Source organism: Myotis myotis, unplaced genomic scaffold (assembly GCF_014108235.1).
Source record: "Myotis myotis isolate mMyoMyo1 unplaced genomic scaffold, mMyoMyo1.p scaffold_m19_p_12, whole genome shotgun sequence".
In the NCBI taxonomy this organism is placed as follows: domain Eukaryota; kingdom Metazoa; phylum Chordata; class Mammalia; order Chiroptera; family Vespertilionidae; genus Myotis; species Myotis myotis.
In genome coordinates this window covers 41,225,050-41,250,465 of record NW_023416316.1, presented here as the reverse complement: position 1 = coordinate 41,250,465, position 25,416 = coordinate 41,225,050, and the positions used below count along the sequence as shown (strand labels likewise).

General features: G+C 40.6%; 1 protein-coding gene across 3 annotated transcripts in view; it reads right to left on the bottom strand.

Annotated features, from left to right (window-relative positions):
- The window catches only part of TRPM3 (transient receptor potential cation channel subfamily M member 3), a 237,081-nt gene that overhangs the window by 131,408 nt on the left and 80,257 nt on the right, over positions 1 to 25,416 (bottom strand). For all 3 annotated transcript variants that reach the window (XM_036330860.1, XM_036330862.1, XM_036330861.1), the window contains exon 8: positions 16,554 to 16,677. In XM_036330860.1, coding sequence (XP_036186753.1) covers positions 16,554 to 16,677 — 124 coding nt within the window. The remainder of the gene's footprint in view (positions 1 to 16,553; positions 16,678 to 25,416) is intronic.

Sequence of the window (25,416 nt, the reverse complement as noted above, 5' to 3'; positions counted from 1 at the left end):
TCTGCTACTAGAAAGTTAAGGGTTGAACATCTGTAGGCTCTTAGGGAGAGCGGTTGCTAAGCGAAATAAACACATCTGCCTCAGTTGAGAAGAGAAGCGAACCCTTATAATCATAATGGCAGCCATGGTGTGCCAGCACTCCTCAACATTGTACCTGTATAACTCTCACTTAGCCTTCCCAATGACCCTCATTAGAAAGTATATTCTTGTTTTCCAGTAGTGATACCTGAGGTTTAAAGGTAAAGCAGTTTATTCAAAGACACATAGCTAAATTTCCCTTCCCGCGCTGTCCTCTGAAACACTCCCCTGCTGAAGGCCTCTCGCTCATCCTACTGATGACTCAGTTTCCTGCAGTCAATGGGAGGGCAGGAGAATGAACGGAAGCCACACTGAGGTTACAGGGAGTGTTCCTTAGTCAATGTCCCTGGCCGCTGGTCCAAGCCAATGAGGAGCCTGCGGAGAGAACAGGCGGAGCAGCAGCAGAGCCCCCTGTTGGTCGCCCTGGAGGTCAGACAGCTCAGGCCATGCTGGCTGCCTGCTCTGCCGCTGGAGCCGCATTTCCCCTTATTTTGTGCAGACTATTCCTCTACGCAATGGACTCAAAGGCAAAGAAAAACCTACCAGAAGAGGAGAATTATGGCAGTTAGCCATTCTTCCTTTTGCTCTCTAACGTTCAGCATTCATTTCCTGTTATTTCCTATAAAACCATCAACTTGCAGAGAAGGATAACAGACAAAGAAGCGAACAAAAGCTGGATACAAAGGAAGAGTCAGGGTTACTAGCCAGTCTGGAGTGTCCTCTCCTTTGGCTTTGGCAAAGGGACCAAGGGAAAACTCAGGAACATTTTCTACTGATTGGTCAGATTATTCAAACAGGCTTTATTATTGATCATCAGCTCCTTTGGACTTTTCAAGTAGAGAATTCTTTAGATGCCCAGAGTAAAACTAGCACAGAATAAAGCAAGTTGCTAAAGAAAGTCAAGTTCCAAAGAAAAGAGGCACGGTGGAATGGCATGAAAAGGTGAATATTTTTAGCTAGCAATTATAAAGCTACTGCGTTTAACTGCGGCAACACAGTAGAATGTAATTATTTTCTGTCCAGCACCTGTCTTTGAGTTTGTCACCTTGTTATTCATTTCTGGACATCGGTGAGAGATGTTTCTTTCCTTTTCACCACTTCCTTATCGGTCCACTGCAGCAAAACATCCCTTAGCTTGAAACTTATGTGTGGGCAGACGCATGGGAACATTCAAGAAACACTCAAATGCTGTCTCTCTCATACAAACCCTGTGCTTCTTTTGGTTATATTTTCAACCTTCCCTTCTCTTTCCCTCTTCATTCCTTCCCTCCCTTCCAGCTTTTCTTCCTTCAAAAAATACTAACTAGGAGCTTTTAAAGAGCCAGTAAGGCCAAGTTCAAATGTACTGGAACTTCATGGATCTATGACTTGATAGAAGTGAAACAGTTCCTGAAATAAATTAGACAATGGAAAGAATTCTTTTTTCCAAAAGAAGAAATATTATCTGAATGACAACTTCTTTCAGTATTCAAGACACTATCTTATCAAGGATCTCATCATCTTTTTGCAAAGACCACCTAAACATGACCACTGTGCCACCAGGAACTGACGAGGAAGACAGCCCAGGCATGGCCACTAGCACCCCTGATTATGTGAAGGAAGGGAAAACTCAGGAACATTTTCCAGGTTACTTGGTTTTTGAGTCTATCTGTCAGGCTAGTTCAATTCCTCTAAGAATTCCCAGGTATGACAGACAGTCAACAGCTTTGCTGGGCATGACAAGTTTCATTTCAAAGAGTCCAGGTTGTAATTTCAAGTATACTGGCTACTTTTATAGGCCCTTTCAAGCTGAGCTTTCACTTACCTTCAAGCATTCTTCATTGATCACACTCAGCAATCACAGACCCAGAACCACCCGGGCCCAATGTGACAAAGGCTGAGAAAGAACTAGGAAGGCCCTTAAAGGAAGAGCACATTTTAGCAGCTTTCTGAATAAAGCATTGTATGCATACCTTTTTATAGTGAATTATCCTTTATTTGTGATATGGATGAGGAAAAGAGGCATTTCTAGATTTAAAATGAAATTCAGGGACGAGACTTCCTCTTTGTCACTGGTAACTTACTTTTTACTGACTCGTGAAAAATACTGGATACCCTGCTTTTTGATTCAAATTTTTATTGGGCTTTACCTACAGTTTCTAAAATGGCCAAGTTTTAAAATTTTGCAAAGTAACTTTTCAAAAGAAGTTAAGAATGTTAGTCTGTTAGAATTTTACACTGATACATACCAAATACACGCAATATGCACACACATTAAACACATATAGAATCATCCCTAGTTCAAATATTCTGTCCGGTTGTCAGCTAACATCCATCTAGTCCAGCCGTGGGCAACCTACGGCCCGCGGGCTGGATCCGGCCTTTTTGAAATGAATAAAACTAAAAAAAAAAAAAGACCGTACCCTTTTATGTAATGATGTTTACTTTGAATTTATATTAGTTCACACAAACACTCCATCCATGCTTTTGTTCCGGCCCTCTGGTCCAGTTTAAGAACCCATTGTGGCCCTTGAGTCAAAAAGTTTGCCCACCCCTGATAGTCTCTGGACCCATAAAAGCCACTGTTTTCAGATTTTGATTCAATAGATATTTTGGAACATTTTCTCCAGATGCAAGGTTGGTGTTTTAATTCAATATCTAGTGAAATCAGAGGACCTTTACTCTATGGGATATGGAATATTATTTTTTCTTGCTTTTCCTTATCAAAATATGATAGCCTTATTAAAAAACTCTTGAAAGAAATACTTGATGTATAGAAACCTTTAGAAGAATGGATTTTTATAATTTTCAATAATATTTATCACATAAAATAATTTATGTGATATGCATTATCATATAAATAAATGTTATAAATAATAAAATGATATGTAACCATATAATAGGCCAGTTAACTGGTTCTGTTAGCATGAACAAGCCATCTTTTTGTTTTATAGACAAGGACAGTAATGATATCTCCCTCATAAGTTGCTATGAGAAAAGTGAATTAATATGTGTAAAATAGTCAGAAAGGAGCTTGGCATATTCTTGGAGAAATTTAACTAGCTTGACATATAAGCTCAAAAAAAACCAAGTCACCTGGAAAATGGCAGGTGTTCAATAAATGCTGTTGCTATTATTGTTATTATTTAAAGTCCTAGTTTCCTCGTCTGTAAAATGAACAGGTGAATTTAATCTTGACAATCCCTACTGTTTCTTTCTTTTGGGGACCCTCTGCTGCTCTGTCCTTTAACTTTCAATGAAGTGACCAATTTCTTAGATGAGTGGATCAGGTTAACATTGAACACAAATGAAAATTCACCCCGAAGAATTAAGAACCATGGCCGCAAATAGAAACAGATGAGTAACTATTTTGTCTTGATCCATGTGAGTAACTTCTGTGTTTGCTTTTTTATAGTGCCAGAAATATGAGATGATAATAAGCAGGTAATTTCCCTGAGGGGCTTAAGAACTTGGCCTAGTTTTGAACGCTTTGGATCCAGAAGGACGGAGACCCTGCTCAGCCCTAACAGGGAGCAGAGCAGCTTGTGAATTGGTTGTTTTAGCTCCCAGGAGGCGCATTCTGATACATTAATTTTATGTTATGAATCTGGGAGAATGTTTGGACAGGCTGGGAGCCAGTTGTTCCAGCAACTGCTATGCAAATCCTTCACTCTCCAAATAGTTGCTCTCTTTCTCAAATATCTTCCTATCAAAATATAGGCCCGTCATGGGGGCTGTAAACACTTAAAATTAGCCTATGAGGTGGTGAATAAGCTCTCTCTTGAAAAAGACATTTCCCCCCTAACATTTCCCAGTATTTCAGCTCCACCAAAATCCAAGTGTTACAGTAGGCAGCTAGTTAGGTATTAACAAAAAGGAGACATCTAATTAAGCCAGATGAACTAGCAAGTGGCAGCTTCACAGACTCCAGGGCACAGCTACATCCCCTGCCAAACAAATGCTAATCCCAGAGCAGGCTTTCCAGTCTCCCCAGGGAATAAGGGCTGGGCGAGCCCCCAGATTGGCAGGGGGAAGGATAAAGTGAGGGGAGAATATCTCTGCTGAGGCATGTGTAGTAGAAGCCAAAATGGCAACCATAAAGTGAGGAGTCTAGCCTGGAAAAATCCTGGAGAAGAATTGGGTAGGATCAGGACATGAAACCTCGGAAGATCCAGAAAAGGGGTTGTATAGGGAGAGGCTCCAGCACAGGACTGGATTCTTTGAAAGAAAGCCTGCTCTTGCCCAAGCCCAAGGACATATAATCAAAGTTTAACAAAGGCCTGAGGTCTCTTCAGCAGCCTATAGGCTGAAGCACAGCGCCCCTAGCGGACTGGATGGGAACAGAGACTGTGCTGGACTACTGGAGCCTCGGATGCCAGGATAATGGCATGGCAGCTCTGGGTCTTGGCCCTCCTGGGCTTGGTGGGAACAAATGTGAGCCTGCGGTCCCAGAGGCTGGATTTCTTCCACAATGAGACAGAGCAGAGCCACCTGGTTGTGGATGAGACCGGGGCCTGGTGTACCTGGGGGCAGGCCTTTGCTTTCACTCCGATAAATCTTGCCTCTATGCCTCCAACCCTCCTATGTGTGCATCCCTGAAATGCATTTCCTACAAAACTGGAAGAATCCTATCTCCTCCTGCAACACAAGGCTTCTATTTCTTGTTTCCAAATGCATAAAAAAAGTATTTAAAAAATATACATGCAGCCAAGAAGATAAAATTTTTCTAGGGAACAATAGTCCAGAAAAGAAAACAAATATAATTCATCAATAGTTAACTTCAGTGATATTTTACAAATGAACCACTCTTGATCAGACATAGATGTATTGGTAATACTGCTTGCAAAACAACTCCAAAGGAAAAGAAAGCCAAAAAATTAAATAAATAAAAAAGTAGAGCATGCATGAGAGAAAGAATAAAAGAGGGTTTTCATTTGTGGTTCTAATTGGCTTCTAACATTGTCCCTGACATAGCTTTTGTTGCCTGTGAAGAATATGCTGCATATTTTGTTAGTCAGCAGCTGGCATGTAAGTAACCTTGCTGGTTGTATTATTCTGAAGAAACAGGAGCCTTACAATGAACTTACACCGGGGCCAGCGTGGTAGCCACATTCATGGAGAATGCAAATCAAACAAGGCAGGACTGGCAGCAGTACATCAGTGAAAGGCTGCATTCACCACGATGCCAAATACAAGCTGGGTCTTCATATTTTTTTGCCCTGCAATTCCTTTTGATCTCATGGCCCCCTCACTTGGAATGGTGTATTCAGGGGACACAGGTTCTCTAGGAGGCACTGACTCCCTCACATTCCAGGATATCTAAGAATCCACGATACTCACCAACTCAGCGAATTGTTTGGACATTAAATGAATTCAAACTGATTGTATTATATAAGCTTCATGAGTAAAAAGGGTCAAGTAGTCAGGGTCACCTCTACATTATAATATTTAACAATGATCTTCTGTTCAAACGTTAGAGTATTATACAGTCCTCAGTAGATGCTACAAACAGCATCCACACACATCTTTAATGGTTAGGGAGATGTGTGGTTGTTAGGCAGATGTGTGGTTGGCATGCTTCTAAATCCAAAGTTTTTTTCAAGTATCCTCAATAGGGTCATAACATTGATAACAGGATGACCCCAAAGTGTATACTTGCCAAGGCAGCTCCCTTATGAAAAGCAGTTTTGAGAACTATGGTATAAATGTGGGAGAAACTGTTAGTAGCACTGACCTGGGTGTTATAAGCAGACACCTACTCTTCTAAAAGCATGGCTGGGAGGGCTGAGGTACACTGAGCTTAACAACCTCAATGTTTTCAGTGGGGGAGTTTCACTATGAAGCAATGAATCATTTAACCCTAAAAATGTATGTTTATAAATAGTATGAAAAAAAGGCAAGGGTAGGATAAATATTTCAGAAAAGAGTTACTGTGGTATCATCTCTTGATCTCTGGTCTCCTCCAGCTTCTTTCCCATTTTTGGTGTTCCTTTAGTGCAAAATTTACCAAGATCATTTTCTACTCTGTCTCCACTTCTTGCAGTCTCATTCTCTCTGGAATGCACATCATTCAGGATTTCACCCACACCACCCAGGTACTTCTCAAGGTCACCAATGAACTCCTTGCTAAATCTGGTGGCAAATTTTTAATCCTTGTAGTCCTTGATTTATTAGCACAGGATCATCCCCTCTTCCCTTTCGTATGTTTATTTTGTATTTCTTTATCACCGCTTCCCCACTGGAATGTAGGCTGACTGAGGTTAGGTACTGCTATAACCCCAGGCCCCAGAATAGAGTCTGGCACATGGCAGGCTCTCAAGAAATGTGAAATGGATGATGGCAGAAGTAGTTTGGGGAACAATTGCAGGTAACAGGCAGACTTTACCTTACGCTGTGTGGCTTAGAAGTGGACCCGAAGGGGAATGTGAATGGATATTGTAAGCTGGAGCCCACCTCACGGATGCCACTGGCAGTTCTTGGACTTCTGTTCAATGCTTACAATTTGGTGGCATGTGTGATGATTTGGATTTCAAAAGAGATGCATTTCCTACTTGGCTTTTTCTGCCGTGAGCTTTGGCTGCTTATGCCTGTGTTTATTTGTGTACGAGGTGTGCTGTGCCTGGCATCTGCTCTGCTTCCCGCCCTCTGTGTGCCCATGCCCACAGGGTGTCTGGGAGTCAGCATGTGAGGAGGTTTAGAAAATTCTCTCTGAGCCCTCTGGCTTATCCTGTTGGGGCTGAGAAAGCTACCAAGTCTGCTAAGCTGGCAGAGCGACAGAATCCACCCCTACAAAGGAGATGAAACAGCTGCAGTGGGGATGGAGGGCTTCCGAGGACCAATGAAAGAGGAAGACAAAGAGATTATGGCTCATGGACGGCAGATGGTTGAGGTCTGGTTGGAAATCAGGTTGTCGAGAAACATTTTATCATCAGCAGAGTTGAAACATGGGCATTTAAAGCCACAGATAAGCCAGTGACAAGTCTGAGCAATTTCAAGTTCTATCCGTGTTACGTTGGGGTCCTCTCCTCTATCACCCTGCCCTCATTTGCCCTCATAATGGAGCTTGCAAGTTAGTTCTTGTGCGGCCTGAGTTTTGGGGCTGTTGGTAGCGGCATTATCTGGCCTTTTTTTGGAGCTCCCAGCCACTTAGGGGCGTCTCTCTGAAGGTGCAAGGGTTGAGAATGGTCCACTGAGGTCTGCGGCATCGAGGCTCTGAAATAGGTATGATGAGAGGAGATTTCCGTGAGAGCCATGGAAAAAGAGCCTGCGTTCAGAGTGGCTTTCTGACTTCAGTGTTTCAGAAAGTGCTATCTGTGACAGGGATTATTTTCCCCATTTCCTGCCGGCGAACGTGCACGGTTTTTGCAATGTGAAATGGGGACCTGGGGAGACGGAATGAACAAATAAGAGGCGAGGAAGAAAAACAAATGAGAAACACGGTTGCTGAGTTGTTGGAAAGATTATCTGTTCTCCCAGCACGCTCTCTTTTTTCCTTAGAAATAGTGTCACAGAGTGGAAAGAGCAAATGTGCTGGAAGTAGACGCACCTGTGCTTGAATCCTGGCCATTTCAGTTATCATGTTGATTTAGGCAAGAAACCAAATTTCTTAATCTGTAAAATTGGAGAAATAACCTATCACACAGCATTGTTTTGAGTCTTACTAGTAAGATGAAATAAAGCTCATCCTAAATAGTAGTTATAAAACAGGGTGTGGGGAGAAAATACAGCATCAGACATGGCAGAGCTGGGCTTCATTTGCTCAGTTATTCAGCAATATTTAAATTGAGGATCTACTTTGTATCTAGAAATGTGTGACATGCTGGACAATACAGATATGCCAGCTAAAGGTGCAGATAGACATAAAGCACATGCAAAAATAATAAATAAGAAAATTGCAAAGTGTGGTAAGTGCTATCAGTAAATAAATAGGGAGATGAAAAGGGAAACTGCTTTATATTGGGTAGTCAAGGAGGGCTTCTGGAGGAGGTTGACATGCTGCCAGAAAAACTCAATCTCTATCTCTTGAGTCCCAAGTCAGCTTGCCCCCACCAGGAGGGCTGAAAACTGTAATCTTCCTCTCCCCTGGGTAGGACTGCCCCTTCTTCCCACTGGGACAGGTTGGTAGGAAGCATATTAGCTCTTTATTATATAGGATGGCTCATCATTGGCATGTGCAGAGAGCCCACAGTGTGGTAGTGAGAAGCCCCAGCAGTCATTCTCATCACTTGTTAAAAGTCATGGCCAAGTGCTTGGAGAAGAATGTGATCACAATGTTTGAAACCAAGTCATTTGGGACCAGTTTCACTTCATTATGCTCTTTCTCTGCTCAAGCCCCCACCAGGCCTGCTCTCAATGTATAATGATGCTTCAGTCAGTATCTTTGGAAAATGAAGTTTCATAAATGACATTTTAACATATTTTTCCAGAAAAATCATGCCCATCTCCTGTGGCAAATTATGCCAGATCTTCTCTAGGCCCAAAGGCACAGAACCAAATAGAAGGTGTCAGAAGTAATGGTGCAGAAGCACGAAGGTCCTTATCTCAGAAAGTCCACTGGGAGAGCTTTAATATCTTTCCCACTCAGACCACAGCTTGGGGCAAGTATGTCAGAATCTCTGGGGGTTGGGGGAGGAGGAATCCAGGCATCAGTAATTTTTAAGGCTCCCCAGTTAATTCCAATGTGCAGCCAAGGTTGAGAACCACTGCTGTGTTTCTTAACATCCCAAACCTCTATACTTTTGTGGATTATGTGTCTACATTTCTATGGACTAAAAGGAAGAAAGAGGCAGAGGAGAAGAAGAAAACTAAAATCCTGTGGCCGCCACAGGCCAATGTGATGACAGGGGTGAATAAAGTGTGAGTCATATTGTTATGGAAATGAAGATGACAACCCAGTCTCATTATAAAGCCTGAGTACCAGCTCTTATAACTGATAACTGTGTGCTGATAACAGGTAGTGGAACTGGGCAGTAGAGTAAATAAAATACAAGAGAGAAAGGGCCAGATGAGATGGGAAAAAAGGAAAATAATTCTTAAAATAAAGGAGGAGATTAGCAGGTAAAACATTTAAATTCCCTTTGAGGGCGAAGATGGCCAAAAGCAATGATAGAGATAATGGTAGCAACGCTAATCTTTTATGCGGTGCATGCTTGTTTTCCCTGATTAGGATAATTTTCTCAGGGCAAGGTTTGAGTTTGGCGAAGGTAGATAATAAACAGGGAAAATGATATATTGGGCGACATGTAATCAACATCAGGCTAATGGCCTTGGCTGAAACCTTGGAATTTGATGAATGTATTCATTTACTGAGCCTCGCATCTAATAAGAAGAAACATAAATACAAATATAGAAGGAATGTGGGTAAATGAGTTTAAATGATATGAGGTATTTTATACACATTGATTAGCATGGAAGAGAAAGCAGACAGTACCTGGTTTCAGACACCTGGTTTACAAATAACTCATGCATATAAATAGCTCTGACAGCTCCTTCCCATTTATTTGCCCCCTCAACTCTCCACCCTGCTTCCTTCTGCAAACACTATGGGTCAAAAACACAACAAAGCTGAACAGGTTTGAGTACATGTCTGGAATCAGGAGTGGAGGAACAGGATAAGCTGGGAAACATCTATTTTGGAGCAGTGGTTTTCAAACTTTAGTCCTACAACCTTAGTCAAAGAAATATTACTGGGAAAGGGTTAGGGAACTAAGATACATTTAAAAGAGAGAAAGGGTGGCCCAGTGTGTGCAATGTTCAGCATTCTCTTTTTCCTTGCCTTTACCCACCATGAAGATGCTGTAGGAGGCACAGTTGGAAATAATTTGAGTGTGAGAGTTGACATGGGAAAGAGATTTCTAATTAAAACTCAAGTGGTAGCTGACCCCGTCCTCACCTTACCCACCTGTATTTCCCCTTCAGTTAGACTTCCTAAAAGTCCCCCAATTGATCATTCCTTTGGGTCAGCATGTATTCTCTATTGGAAGTTCAAGTATGTCATGGAGGTCAATGAGCTATCAGTGCCATGTACATGAATGTGAATTCATTAACACTACTGGCCTCCGGATTCCCAGACCAGCTCCTCTTCAGGGAGGGCATGGAATTACTTGTAGGAGGTGAGAGATGGGTAATGCTGGAGGGAGAAGACGGGGTGGGGGGGGATCCTATTAGGATGCTAAAGAGGGTTTTGGGGTGTTTCTGGGGGCAATGCTGCAGAGAAGGAGGGAGCAGTTACTCAAATGTTAATATATGAACAGCCTTGTCTAGGGTCAGTCCGTCCCAAAGAAAGGAATGATAACCTTTTTCTCCTTTCCTACTGCATTTCTGGGTTTCTTGTTTGCAGACTCTCTATAGCAAAGCAGAATTTTGCTAAATTATTCATATTGCTTTATGAGAAAATTGATTCTGGGATCGATCCTTGGCTCATAGCCTGTTCATAAGCTGATGACTTCATGAAATACATGACCGACTATTTAGCATGTGAGGGATTACCTGCATAAAAACTGCTAATGAGAAACAGGGAGGTTTGCATATTTAAAAACTGCTCAGAAGTTAAATATGTATCCAGATGTGGTGTCTCTGAGAAACTAGAAGGAATGTAAAACGATGTATATGGCTCCTATGAGTTTAACTTAGTTGCTGCCATGGAGTGACCTCTAACACAATGGTTCTTAACTATGAGTTATTCATACCTTGGGGAATCTAAGAATTGAATGCATTCTTCCCATAATATGCTTATGTTCACAAAATCTTGCATATATTTTTAAGGGTTTGCAGAACTCTCTAAAGAATTCTAATTGTTCTCAAACACTAGGCTAAGAATTTGTGCTCTCTGGAATCCAGGAAAAACACTAGCCTGAATATTCCTATTTGGAATAGAAAAATTCATATTGGGAATAGGCTGTAGGATAGAGGTGGAGATTCAATTCTAGTGCATTTAACATTGGAGAAAGGATTCAAGAGCTTGCACAAAATAAAGAAAAATATGAGGCATAGATTTTTCCTCAGGGAAAATTAGATTTGGTTAGACTAGAGTATAAAATAAGAGTAGTAGTCCTAGTAACTGTGGCTGGAAAGGCAGGCTAGTTCTGGATCACAGAGGATCTCTAATGCCAGGCTAAGGAACTGAAACTTAATTCTGAAGGCCATTTTTGTACAATCTTCATCTTTTTGCTATATTTATATATCAACACTACAATTATATATTTTTTTCCAAATGAATTTCCTTTAAAATTTGTATTTATTTAGGTTTAATACCCATGGTTTTATGTTATTATAATTATTTATTTTATCTATATATGAAAATAAAAACATCTCTTAAAAATATTAATTTGCATTTCACTTGAAATGATCTCATGTGCAATCAGCATTTTTCACTTTGGGAAACACTAGTGAGGGTAATAGGGCTTTCATTATGAGAGCTGCTCCTTACAAGGAGTCATGCAGCAGTTGTTGGTTAGTTACAATGGAGAGGATGGGGGCTGTGACACCAAGCAAAGACCAGTGGTTTAGATGGTCATGGTAAGACCATGGATTCAAGAGGCAGAGTGGGAATACAGCGTGGAATCACCCCAGTATGTAGGAATATCTTCCTAGAGCTGGAACTCAAAACAGTTGTCATGTAAGTTATATAATAAGTAAGCTCTTAAAGTGAATACAATACAATAATATGTTTGTTTTTGTGTATTATTATATTTTGGTTATTGTATTATTTTTATTTATTTTCCCCCCCAAAAAGATAGTACAGTACTTTCTATATTTTTCTATTTTTTAATCTACTGGTTATGGCTGAAAAAGGTCAGGGGCATTGAAATTTGATGCAGTTTTGTTGATCTTGAGAGAGAATCTGACATCTGGATAGTGAGTTGAAAATCAAATGGGCATTTTCTGTATAGTTCTCTGGTCTTCTCCAATTTGTTTAATTTTTCTGGTTAGCAGAAAAATAGATGTAATTCTTGCCCCATTGTTTGCAGCTCAAGTGGCACAAGGAATGCAACAGAACTCTGTCCATATAAGGAGTTATAATACCTTATAATACTTTATCTATATATAGAAAAGCCTACGCAACCATTATGACTGGATGACTGGATGACTGGCCAGTAGTTATGACTCACTCTGACCACCAGGGGACAGACACTCAATGCAGGAGTTGCCTGCTCATGGTCAGTGCACTCCCACAGCCAACCTCCTGTGGCTGGCCAACCTCCTGTGGTCCCTCCTCCCCTGGCCAGCCAACCTCCCACAGTCCCTCCCCCCAGTCAGCTGGCCCCGATCGGGACTGGGCAAGACGGCCCCTATCAGCCCGATTGCCGGCCAGGCCGAGGGACCCCACTCATACATGAATCCGTGCACCGGGCCTCTAGTACATCTTTAATAATAAAAGCATAATATGCAAATCAACTGAATGGCCGTCCAGACATCCTTCTGGATGACCTTCTGGACAACCTTCTAGAGGACCTTCCGGACGAAGCCGGGGCTGCGACTGCAGGATCAAGGCAGCCGCCCCAGCTGCGAGGGAGAAATCGAGGCAGCTGCTGTGGCTGCAAAAGCCTACTCTTGCACGAATTCCATATATCGGGCCTCTAATCATAAAATGAAAGGTGTTATTATTAATATTAGCTGTCGTGGCAAGCAATTGTATAAATGACATTTCTTTTAAATTCCTTTTTTATTTCAATGATTATTTTTTTGAGGACATGAGTTGATGTCTAATTTTGGGCTTATAGTTAGGCTAGTTAAATATTATGCTGGAAAGATTAGTTTGGCCTTGATGTAGAAATATTAAGTGACCTGGACATTGTGCTTACACTGTCCTTGCAGAAACATAATGACTGCTACATTGGGGCAGAGGGCATTCCAGGAAAAGCAACTGACAATGCATTCTTTTTTTTCTCCAGGGACCTCAGAGTCTAATGAATACTTGTTCAGATTATTCCAGGGATAAGAGAGAAAATGGGCTTCTACTAAATTCATTTTAAACTTGGTCATACCTAATATTTAGAATATGGAATCAGCTGAAATATGGAAAAAAGAGCCCAGGACTTGCAGAAAGATGCTCTTGGTTCAAGTTACGTGGTTGCTACTAACTAGCCATGTGACCATGGGTTTGTCACTTAAGTCTTTGAGTCTTGATTTTCCTCTATAAAATAGTGATACTAATACTGATGTTAGCAGGGCTGGTTGTGGTATCAAAGAAGAGGACATAAGATAATCTTTGGTAAACATAAGATGCTACATAGGCATCATCATCATCATCATTGTTAAAATAAAAGTATTTATTGAGTGCTTTCTATGTTCTTTGCATATGTTAACTCATTTGATTCTTATAATTAACCCAATAATATAAATACAATTATTACCTCAACTTTCTTGAAGACAAAACAAAGGCCTCTAGAGATTCAAAAACTTGTTCATTGTTATGTATTAAACTGACTTCAAAGCCTGCAGCATCTTTATTCTTGGAATGGTGATAATCTAATCATCTAAAAAAGTTTCAGAACTTCCAAAACTTAATCTGTAACCCACTGTGAATTGAGAACTAATAAGAAACACATTTTTAATGGAGCAGTACTTTTTCTGTATTCTCTTTCCACTTTCTCATTTAAAATGTTTGGATTTTATTAATGTTACGATGATAGTCAAATAAACTTAAAAGTAGCTAGGTACATCCAGCATCTATTGCAAAGAAAATTTCTATTTCTTCACAGACATTGTGTTAGAGAGAAGAGTGTTCTAAACTTGATATATGTGGAATTCAGAAATGCAGGAGCTTGGGGAAGACAAGGCTAGGTATTTGCATTTGAGAGTTGTCTCAAAATGATAAATGAAGTCAGAATAGTGATTGAATGGGGAAAGAGCCAATATTGATATTTGATGAATATCTTTTTATAGAATAGAGAGAACGAAGAGGAACTAGCAATGGAAAGACAAAATGAACTGTAAGGGAAAAGGTGAGGAAATAGTGAATCTAGAGAGTCTAGTACGTATCATCGAATCCATAAGAAAGTAACTCTGGGGAGGGAAGAAGAGTGTCTCTCTACCCCCTTCTTCTTATCCCTTACATCCTCCCCCCATAATTAATATGCTGCTGTGGATAGTTTTAATCTCTTTGAATTTTATTTTTTCCTTGATAACAATGATGGGACTTAGCTCACAGGTTGGTTTCTAGGGGGATATATGTTCTCAGAAGGCGACAGGTTTTGAGATGTTGTTTAAATAAGCAGATAAGTGAATTTTGTCAAGGACGATATGGAATAGAAAGCATTCACACAAAACACTCATTGATGCATATTTTCCACGAGGCCACATAGCCCAGAGGCTGTGTTTCACTAGCTACATATACATTCATAGTGCAGTTCTTCATTACCCGTTATTAGGATGCTGTGATGAAAACAAATCCCTTAGCTGAACTTGGCAATGGTTAGATTGACCTCAGAATATTATGTTCCATTTAGTTTGCAAAGGGAATCAAAAGAAACTTGAAGGAGATAAAAGCAAGGAGCAACCTCACCATGCAACATTCCTTGTTCTGTGTGCTCACTGAGCGCATGGTGGGTAGAAGCTAGCTGGGTTTGGAGCAAGGCAGTCCTAGTGCAGTGCCTCCTGCCTGTGGTGCACACATCCTGCACCTCACCCAGCCTCAGGTAACCTCCTGTTCCCTCCAGGGAAAAGTAATGCCTACGTCCTTCATCAAGCACCTATTACTGTCCATGCACATAAATTGTCCCTCAAAAATTGAAATTATTATAACTCCATTTATGATTTTAAAATTCTAACTGCTTTCTGCCCAGATGTGGAGATAAGGACAATTCATTTCTTCTTAAGATCACATTGCCCTACCCGACAGCTAGGGGTACCCCATATATCTTGCAATAAAGATCTCACATTAAAAGGCCATTGACCTTTTCTGTGGGAGCCATGATTAACTGACATGACGATTATTAGGCAGAATCCCAGGGGACTGTCCTATGAAATACCCAGAGAAGCACATTCAGCCTCATTTGGTTTTATGACTTCCAACTGGTTCCTAGAATTTTAATTCTAATGCTTTTCTAGGAAATTTGCAGGGCTGCTGAAATATATAGTTCTGATAAAGTTCCACAGTCAGCATTGGGAAATCATTGGTGCTCTGTCAGGAGAAAATCCGCAGTGTAGCAGGAGAAAATCCACAGTGTAGCATGTAGAAGCTCAGGGTTGCTTGTGTCTCTGTGGGAGCAGAGGAAGCAGTGAGCTGAACAGCTGTGAGCTAACTGCCTTCTAGGTGGGAGAATGCCAGGGACACTCCCGGGTGGATAGAGGCTCAGCGGTCATGACTGTGAACCCCATCTGCACCCTGGCTTCTCTGTGCAGTGGGGACAGGCATAGGCACACCACGGTGAAGCAGGCAGTTCCAGCCCAGGCCTCGAGGAGCTCACAGTCTAGTGGCAGAACTGGATGAAGGTAGTTAGCGCCGGCCCCTCTCCTATCCCCCTGTGGTTGAGCCTTTTAGCGTCTGGCCCTGGTGCCCCTCTGGAGATGAAGTGCTCCCAAGTGTCCCCAGAGGCAATCCTTCCCGGATTCACACGCAGTCTTGAGATAATCTAAAACCTGAATGAGACCACTGGCTGGGTTAAACTGCTCCTTTACCTCCCCTGTGAGCAGGTGGGCTCCAGTGCCCTTTGAGAATATCCCCTGCCTGCTCAGGCTTTCGGAGAATCTACCCAAAGTGGGTGGGTTCACTACACTGGCCTCAATGAGACAATTTCAGAATAAAGATATTTCCAACAGACATTAAACACCACTGGTTTTGAGCCCTAGTTCCACATTTACTAATCAATTGTCATCTGTCCGGTCAAAACAATAACCGTACCTCTCTCATTGGGATAGTAGCAAACATTGCAGGAGTTAGTACATGTGAAGATGGGGCATCCTGCCTGGCACACTGCATGGGCTCATTGCATGTTAGCTCTTTTTATTCCTGTTCACCCTAGCAGATGGTCTCTGTGTTACTCACATTCTGTAAGACACTTTGTCCAGATGCAGGAAATGTTACAGTAGCTACTGGAGGACATTTCAGAAATGCCAGAAATGTCCACCATTCCTTGGGTACATTCCTCCATTGTCTACCTGTGTAGCTTAGGGTAGTAGCCTGGACCCTGTGTCACTAAGTTACTTGACAACAAACACATCTGTGCTTCCCGACTCACAGCACAGTGAAACCCCAAACCTCAGAGAGGATTCACAGGAGCATTTCCTAGGAAGTGACCTGTTTCATCTCGTCTACTCATTTGGTTGAGGCGATCAGAAGCATTTGGGTGAGCTTCAATAGGAAATGATGTAAAACCCTGTTTCATGTTAAATTAGGGCAGGAAAAGCAGTGTCTTAGCTACTGAGGGGAGGAAACTACAGAAGCCAATGGGGCCTCAGGGGAGGGGGAAACAGTGTGTGATTCAAGAAAACAGTGAAACAGACAGAGGGGCTGTGGAGAGGGCTCTGCCACTCACGGGACACTGCTTACATACCAGTTCCTTCTTCTTCATGCACTCCATGAGGACGATGAACAGATGCTGCGCTTGCGTTCGAGTGTACGTGAAGGTCTTCTGGATGGTCACCAGCAGCTGGTCCCGCAAAGATTCATTGATAAGTCTGCAATTAAAACCAGTGCCCAAATAGGTGAACCCAGCTCCTATTCAGTACATATTGCTGAGAGACATTATAGAACGAAGGAAAGCATTATGACAACTTCCTTTAGAGAGGAGTTTCCTCTTCTGGTATGCTTCTCACAACAGTTATTTTGAATGGGATACTTAAAAGAAAACCCACCGTGAAACTCCCTAAATGCCCATCAACAGATGAATGGATTAGAAAACTGTGGTACATCTACACAAGGGAATACTATGCTGCTGTAAAAAAGAAGGAATTCTTACCATTTGCCACAGCATGGATGGAACTGGAGAGCATTATGCTAAGTGAAATAAGCCAGTCAATGAAAGAAAAATACCACATGATCTCACTCATATGTGGATAATAAAGACCATTATAAACTGACGAACAAAAATAGATACAGAGGCAGAGCAGCATCGAACAGACTGTCAAACTACAGTGGGAAGGCTGGGGAGGGTTAGGGAGGGGGGTGATAAGAGATCAACCGAAGGACTTGTATGCATGCATATAAGCATAACCAATGGACACAAGACACTGGGGGGTAGGGGAGGCCAGGGGAAGGTCACGGGGGAAAAAAAAGGAGACATATGTAATACTCTTTGTAATACTTTAAGCAATAAAACAAAATTTAAAAACACACACAAAAACACACACAAAAAACCCCAGAAAAAACAAACAAATCCATTTTAATGTCTCAGAACTTAAAAGAGCAAAGTATCGGAAGATTCGGTTCTTTTTTCTTTTTTTTTCTTTTATACGGCACGTGTTTAATTCCCTCATCCTCAAGTGCTGTAATAAAAAATGCTTTCGATTAATCATTAGCATCTTCGTAAAATTTTACTGTATTGCTTTTCTAAACATTTAAATTTTAACTTAATCTCTAATTGAGAAAAAAAAAGGTCCTATCTCAGTAATGGTTTTTTGAGTATCAATAAGGATAAACAGAACTTACATTTTTTCTAAATTATTTCATGTAGGTGGTAGCTTATCTGGCCTATGATTCACATCATCATTATTTATGTTGAGATTTTGCTGTGTTATAGTCAACAAGGGCCTGACCCATACGGAGGTATCATATTGACTACTTCATTAAAAGACTGTTTTTATACTATAGGAGAATTACTGCAAGCAGGAGGTGCATCATATCCAATCAATCCTCCTTGATCTCTTAAACATGGAGCAATCATAACTAATTTTAACTCCTCTTACTAGCCTGATGAGAACTGGGCTATTTCTACCAGCCATCAAATGGCAGGGAATAAAAATTCACTTTATTGTTAACAGATACTGTCCAAAATGAGGAAGATAAAACTGTTCTTAAGACCAGTGACAAAATAACCATAATTTGCCTAGCATTTTAAAGTTTACAACTTTTTATCACTGAAGTATCAGCAATTCCTATGTACAATAGTAAAATATAATGATCTCATTTGATGCTTACAAGAACCCTATAGCCAAAATATTTATACAATTTAAAAGGGAAGGACATTTTATTCATAGAGAGCCAGATGCTTTAAGGTCACTCAGCAAATACATGGCAGAGCCAGAACCAGAACCGAGGTCTTCTGAATCCTTGTCTAGCGCTCTTTCCAGGACACCACATTGCCTTTAACATTTTTTTATTTTGGAGAGAGAGAAAGAGAGAAGGAAAGAAACATCAATTGGCTGCCACCTGCACATCTCCTACTGGTGATTGAACCCACAACCCGGGCATGTGCTCTGACAGGGAATCAAACTGGCGACTTTTTGGTGCAAGGGATGACGCTCAGCCAACTGAGCCACACCGGCCAGGGCAACCACACACTGCCTTTTATTACATCAAGCGCCCTACACCACTGCCTCTCTTTGTCATGGTGGCTATTTGAACAGGAAATGATGAAATTTCCTTTAACATAAAAGCATGACAAATGGTGTTGCTTAAAAGCAAGCATGATGGGAAGCTTGAGAGCATCTTCGTATCAGCGGCCTGCTCTGCTCCAATATTATGTGAGGATCTACCTGGGCCCTGTAGGTTGGATAGTATGATGGCCCATCTTTGAGGAGGCTGCATTCCTCATGATGAAACTATACCAAGGATCCTGAGTGTCACTCAGCTCCGTAGTGGAATGGGTTCCTCCTCTGCCCCTTGGAAAATTTACATCATGAACATATACCTTTAGGAAAAGAGGATGGTCCCGATAAGGTTGAAAAGGGATACTAGATCCTCTGAAGTTTACTATGTTGGAAGACACTGTGGCCTTAGGTGTTGACCAGTCTGAAACCATTTACTCGTTCATTCAACAATTGCTTAGTAATAGCTATTTAGTGCCAGACACTGTGGTGCATGCAGGGCTACAGGGACAGATGATATATGTACACTTCCAGCCTTCACACCAGTGGAGAAGAAAGACATGAATCAGCAATTCAACTGTGATTGACAGTGGTAAAAAGAAGCCGCTTGTGACAGTTGAATATAATCCAATCTGGAGGGTTCAAGGAAGATTCCTCTGAGGAAGTGCTGCTTTATCTGAGACTTGAGGAATGAATGAGCATTAGCGTGACCGTGGGGTCTGGGCAAGAGCATTCTTGGCAGACAAAAGAGCATGAACAGGCCTAGTTTAGAGAAAATAAAAGAAGGTCAGTATTCCTGGAGCGTAGAGAGCAAAAGAAAAGGTGGAACAGGATGGGGCTGCAGAGGGGATGAGCAAGGGCAAGATAACAGGGAACTTGGGACACAGTGTTCGAGAGCTCAGATTTTATTTCCCGGCAATGAGAAGCCATTGAAGGATTTAAGTTGGAAAGTGATATAATTACATTTGTGTTGCCAATTACTTTTCTTAAGGAGTCAGGTCCTGAGCACTTGTACCTGGGCATGTGTCTACTTGACAAATAACCCATGTGGAAGGGTCTAGAGCAGTGGTTGGCAAACTCACTAGTCAACAGAGCCAAATATCAACAGTACAACGATTGAAATTTCTTTTGAGAGCCAAATTTTTTGAACTTAAACTATATAGGTAGGTACATTGTTATTAACTTACTTAGGGTACTCCTAAGGCTTAGGAAGAGCCACACTCAAGGGGCCAAAGAGCCGCATGTGGCTCGCAAGCCGCAGTTTGCCGACCACTGGTAGAGAATTCTGCAATATCAAATGTACATAGATGTTGTACACAATTAACAACAGAAGAAACTTTCCTGATTAGTCACTTGATAGATCCAATCATTCATCTGCAGGTGTTTAATTTTGAGAACTCAAAATTTGTTTCCCATTGCTAACCATCTGCAATAAATCCCAGTTCCCTGAGGTCATTATCTGTCTGAGGGATCTGTTACTTGTATCCAGCCTGTCATTTTGTAAATATTGAGGCATAACGTACAGCTAAGCTGATTGTGTGTTTCAGTGGTTAGGAGATCTGAAAGACACTAAGAATCTTATACTTTTAGTCCAGTTTTGCAGCCGACTAAAGCTGTGGTTTTGCATAAATGACTTAGCAATAATAACCATGGAATTCTATTTTTTGAAGTAGAAGAATTCTTTTGGTTGGTTGTTTTCCAAAGTGTGGGATGCCTATCATTGATGGAGCAGAGATGGATTTAGGTGAAACAAAGTTGATTTGGTCCTTATAAAGCACCTAGATGCTCATTAAACATTAAATAACTGCTATTCCTTGTTTAGTTTTTTTTCCATCATCCTGATTGCATCAAGAGGAAAATCTCAATTTTGAAGTTTCTTTGCCTTTAACAACTTCCCAACACTTGCAAATCTCCCACTTTTGACAAAGAAACAGCAGATATTAGGTCTCATTCCTTTGATCTAAAGAGTTTAATAACATGGTTTTGAAAAAGATCCTGTACAACATGTGACATGTTCATAGCACATCATGGTATATGACACAGTGGGCTACAGTGATAATCTCTTTTTATCTTCATAAAAACCTGTGTCAACAGGTTTTCCATTTTGCAGAAGAGGAAACTGTGGCTCAAGAGGTTAAATGATTTGTACAAAGTCACATAGCTTGGGCATCTCAGATGCTTGAAGTTGAGTCTACTGATTTCCTTCAGCCTTCCCTCCATGGTGCTGCTTTTCCTGATTGGAACCCATCAATATGTCTTTCAGTTTCCTAATAATCTGCATTGAGGGTAAAAATGTAAGTGTATTTGTTGTAGGAAACTGGTTTTCCTTTTGTGATAAAGAGAACATTTGAAGAAAATCAGGTGCGTTTGGAGGAGATAAGCAAATGACTGGTAAATGAGGATGATGGAAAGGGCATTTAGTATGTTGACAATTACATTTGCTTCTAATTTCACAAGTGTTTGCTGTGCTGAACCAATGTCTTATGTTTGGCACAAAGGCTCCTTGTCTTCCCCAAGAGCCCTTTCTTATTTTGTGGCCATATTCTGTAGGATATTGAGAAGCCTGCTTTCTTGAAATTATTGCTTTCCTAGCCTTTTCCATTTTTACCTCCCACCCGCCCCCCCTGCAAACAGTGGAATGATTTAAAAATCTGGACTGTGATATTTAATAGTGAGCAAAAATAGAAATAAGCCCATTTTAGATTTCTTTTTATGGCTTTAAAATAGTGATTGGAAATTTCTTGACATCAAAACATGGTTATCGTGTTATGTAAAATTTTTAGTTCTAGAACTGGGTCTTTGACAAAGGGTTGCCTATTTATGGAAGCTGTTAATCTGAGACTCCACACACCAATGCTATCTTTGGCATACCTAAAATTGGAAGGTTTTCTGATTTAGGAAGGGTAGTCATTGAAGTGAGGGAAATCTTTATACTATGGCATTTATGTTTCCATGTAAATGCTGTACTTTGTGACCTGGAGCTTTTTAGATGAATTGCAGAGTTATTTGAAATAGGTCAAGGTTCATCCAATGCTCAGAGAAACCAACAAAACTTCCCACTGTTTGCTATTACTATTCTGTTTGAATGCAATACCACCCGCATATACACACTTTTCTCAGAATGAATTTAATTACCTGCAATGACAGAGTTTTGTTCCTAGATTAAAAAAATTAGAAAATGCATTTGAAATTCAATGGGACTCAAAGAGCTAGACTTAGGTTAATGGCTTTTGAGGAGAGAAGCCCTTCTAGTGCCCTCCATAAACACCTTCTATTAATTTATTCAGATACAATATGATAAAATTTTATTTATGTAGATAAAAAAGATTGCTAATATCAACCTGGTATTTAAAAGACATCATTTCTCATGGAATTTCAAATACTCTAAAGAAAAATGAAATTTTATTATTTTCTTGAAGCCAAAGCAAATTACTAAATGTAACACTAAAGATACAGAAAAATTCCATGTCCTGCCTATGGTAATGCAGAATGGTATTTTTTAAAATATTCTTTTCCATCTTCAGTAAAAGTTACCACTTCCTCCCAAATATCATGGCCATAAGTAACTTCCCAAAGTTAAACTGTCACTTGCTAGCTGTGCGATCTTGTCTAAGTTGTGTAGTCTTTCCATGTTATATTTTTCATATATTTAAAATGAGAATTATAATAGCACTAATCTAATCGATTTGTAAATATTAAATGAATTAATAATTGCAAAGGGATTAGAGAAGTGCCTGACAAATCCTATGTAAGCGTTTATTATTATCAAAACACTGTCTTACAATGTCCTGTAGGAAAGAGACACTTCTTAAGTAGCACGACCAGTAGCTGGGGCCTCTGTGTGCAATGCAGAGCTCTGTCCTGGGATCACCAGTGCTCTGCTCACCTGGGGAGCCCAATGGTACAAGGCCACTCCCAGTCTAGGCTGCAGAAATAACTTCCCCACTTCAGAGAGGTGAGAGATCACCAGTTCTTTCTTACATTTGAGAAACAGAGACACTAAGCAGATTCGTAAAGAGGAACCTTACAAACACGCCATGTGGACATCTGCACATCTATTTATTTTTTCAACAAACAATGTGAGTGCCTACTATGTGCCTGGAACTAAGCTAGGAGTAGAGAGATGAAGACTATTCAGTCCTAGTCTCAATTAACTCATAGAGTTGTATGTCATATATTCTGATAATCTTTTAATTGGTAAGACATCCCAAAACTTAGTGATGTAAAACAGTATTTATTGTGTTGGTGGTTTTGAGGGTCAGGAATTGAGGCTGAGCATAGTAGGGATGACTTATCTCTGCTCCATGATATCTAGGGAGAAGCTGGAGAAGCTGGAATGACTGAAGATGGCTATCAATGCTCAACTGGGACTCTATGTCTGGGGCCTCAATTCTCCACATGGCATCTCCTGGGGCTGGACTATCCAATGTGGCTTCTTTACTTCCAAGTGTGGCCCCAGGCCTGGGATAGCCGAGGGAACTGAGGAATGGTGGTTTCAGGATAGATAGACCTCACATGGCAGTTGGCTTCTCTCAGTGAGAATTCCAAGAAAGAGTTTTCAAAGAGGCCCCGGTAGAGACAACAGGGCTTTTTATGACTTGACTTCAGAATTCCCAAAACATCATTTCCTTATTTTCAATTAATCAAGTCGCTAAGAGCAGCCAGATTCAAGAGGAGGGAAGGAATAGACTCCATCTCTTGATGGAAGAGAAGCATAAATATATAGAGAGAAGGAATATATTAACAGTGATCATCTTGGAGGCAAGCAACTCCATTAAGTGATTCTGTTCATATGAGACGTTGTAAAGCATTGATTTTTCCACATTTAAGCATAAAGAGCCTCAACTTTTTACTTTAAATTCCATCTTTTAACAGCTGATTAGAATGAGAACCACAATTTTCCTTAAAGGTGAGTCTAATCACTGACAAATATTTTCAAAATGTTATTACTTGCTCAAAGCATAGGGCCAGCAAATGTTTCATTTTGATTCAGTGGCCTATTTACATTTATTCAGCACCTATTACATACAAAGTGTTTCTTTTAGGCTGTGGGCACCTGGCTGGACCCTTTTCTCCATGGATACTATCAGAATTTGTCTCTGTTGAGTGCTATATGTAAGTGACATCTGTAAAATGTGTCATGCTTGGGTCCACATGTAATGTGTCCCTGTTGTCACCTGCAAAAACAGTGGGGTGTTTTCTTGGTGTCCTCATCTCACGTTGGGATCTGTTTGGAGAGGAAAAACAACAGCACCTTCCACAAACTAACTGAGAAATGTGAGTTTCTAAAATACTGTTCCACTCAATCTTATTCTCGATATACCTTGGTTTGGGCCTTCGTCACATCTTACTCAGATGGTACCAACATACCACTAATTGGTTTGTTCTTTATCCTCCTCTAACCCATTTCCCATCGGGTTGATGAAATTGTGCTTCTACAAAGCAAACATGATTCTATCATATCCTTCTTAAAATTGTGCAATAGCATCCCATCACTAGCAATATAACATATCAGCTCTTGATATTTTTGGGATCTGTACTTTTTTGGGAAAGCATTAATCTAAAAATGTTGCTGAGGGATTTGAACTTTAGGATAAAGGAATGATACAAGTTTAGAGCAAACATTTTACAGATGAAGAACCTGATGCCTAGAGAAGTAAACTAACTTATTAAAAATTATATTATAGCTGACAGCATCAGAGTGGGGTCTAAGGACAAGAGAATCAGGGAGGAAGAATCTCTGCAAATAAATTATATGAACCTAAATACATAGTTCAACTCAGTGTAGTCACACAAAGTTAGTGATTTGTTGTTGAAATGACTGGATACAAGTGGAGATTTCATCTGTCTTTTTCCTGAAACTGGATGTTATAAGTCTTATGTGAGAGAAGACTGAGTCATGTGATTTCAAGGAGCACTACTCCCCTAGCTTACCAGATGCCCAAAGTTCCTTTTAATTCATTAAAAGGAAAATACATATTTTGTTCAACAATTAGAAGCCCTAAGAGCAACTCCGGATAAGTGATGCTTCATGTTAACCTCATGCTTAATTGTAACTGACTAATGTTGATGGTTTTCAGAAAGCACTAGTTGACTAGTAAGTTGGGAACCATATGAATGGAACACACAAAATGACGAGTAGAGGGGATGAGGTGAGTAAACTGGTTTGTCCAACTTTTAACTAAAGATCAACTTCAGATACAAAGGGCCTCTGTAAGCTAAGGCCTGTGAGAAACAGTACCTCTGATCTGGCTTTAGTATCTAGCCTAGAGAAACTGTTCACCTGGGCTTTTCCTGCGGGCTCCCATTCAGTAACGCAAGGCAGTTAGAATGATCTAAGAGAAGCTGCCTATAATTGGGCAGAATGCACACACTTTGATGCTACAATCTGTTCAATAAAATTCATTTACAACTACTCATAGAGTGTTTCTTCTTTGTGTTCACATTTTTTGTTCTATTTTTTAAAACCTACTCTAGAATCCCAAGGTAAAATAGAGACAGATATGTTTTGGCCAGTGTTTTGGCCAGTGCCTAGAACAGTGCCTGGAACATAGAAGGTGTTAAAAAAATATTGTTTGAATGACTGGATGTATATGTTGGCTAAATGCAAAAAATGTAATTGAAATAAAGGGAACCATGGAAATCTGTTGGCAGTCAAGGGTTCCCAGTTTTGGGGAAATGCTAGAGCTGTGCAATCCTATATGGAAGCCATTAGTCATGGGGTAATTTAAACTCCAATTTATTACAGTTAAATAAAATGTAAAATTTAATTCGTAGTCACTCTGCCCACAATTCAAGTGCTTAGCTGATTGGACAGCAGAGGTACAGAACATTTCCCTGCTCACAGGAAGTTCTATTGGAGAGCACTGCTCTTGAGGCAGACACGCTGCC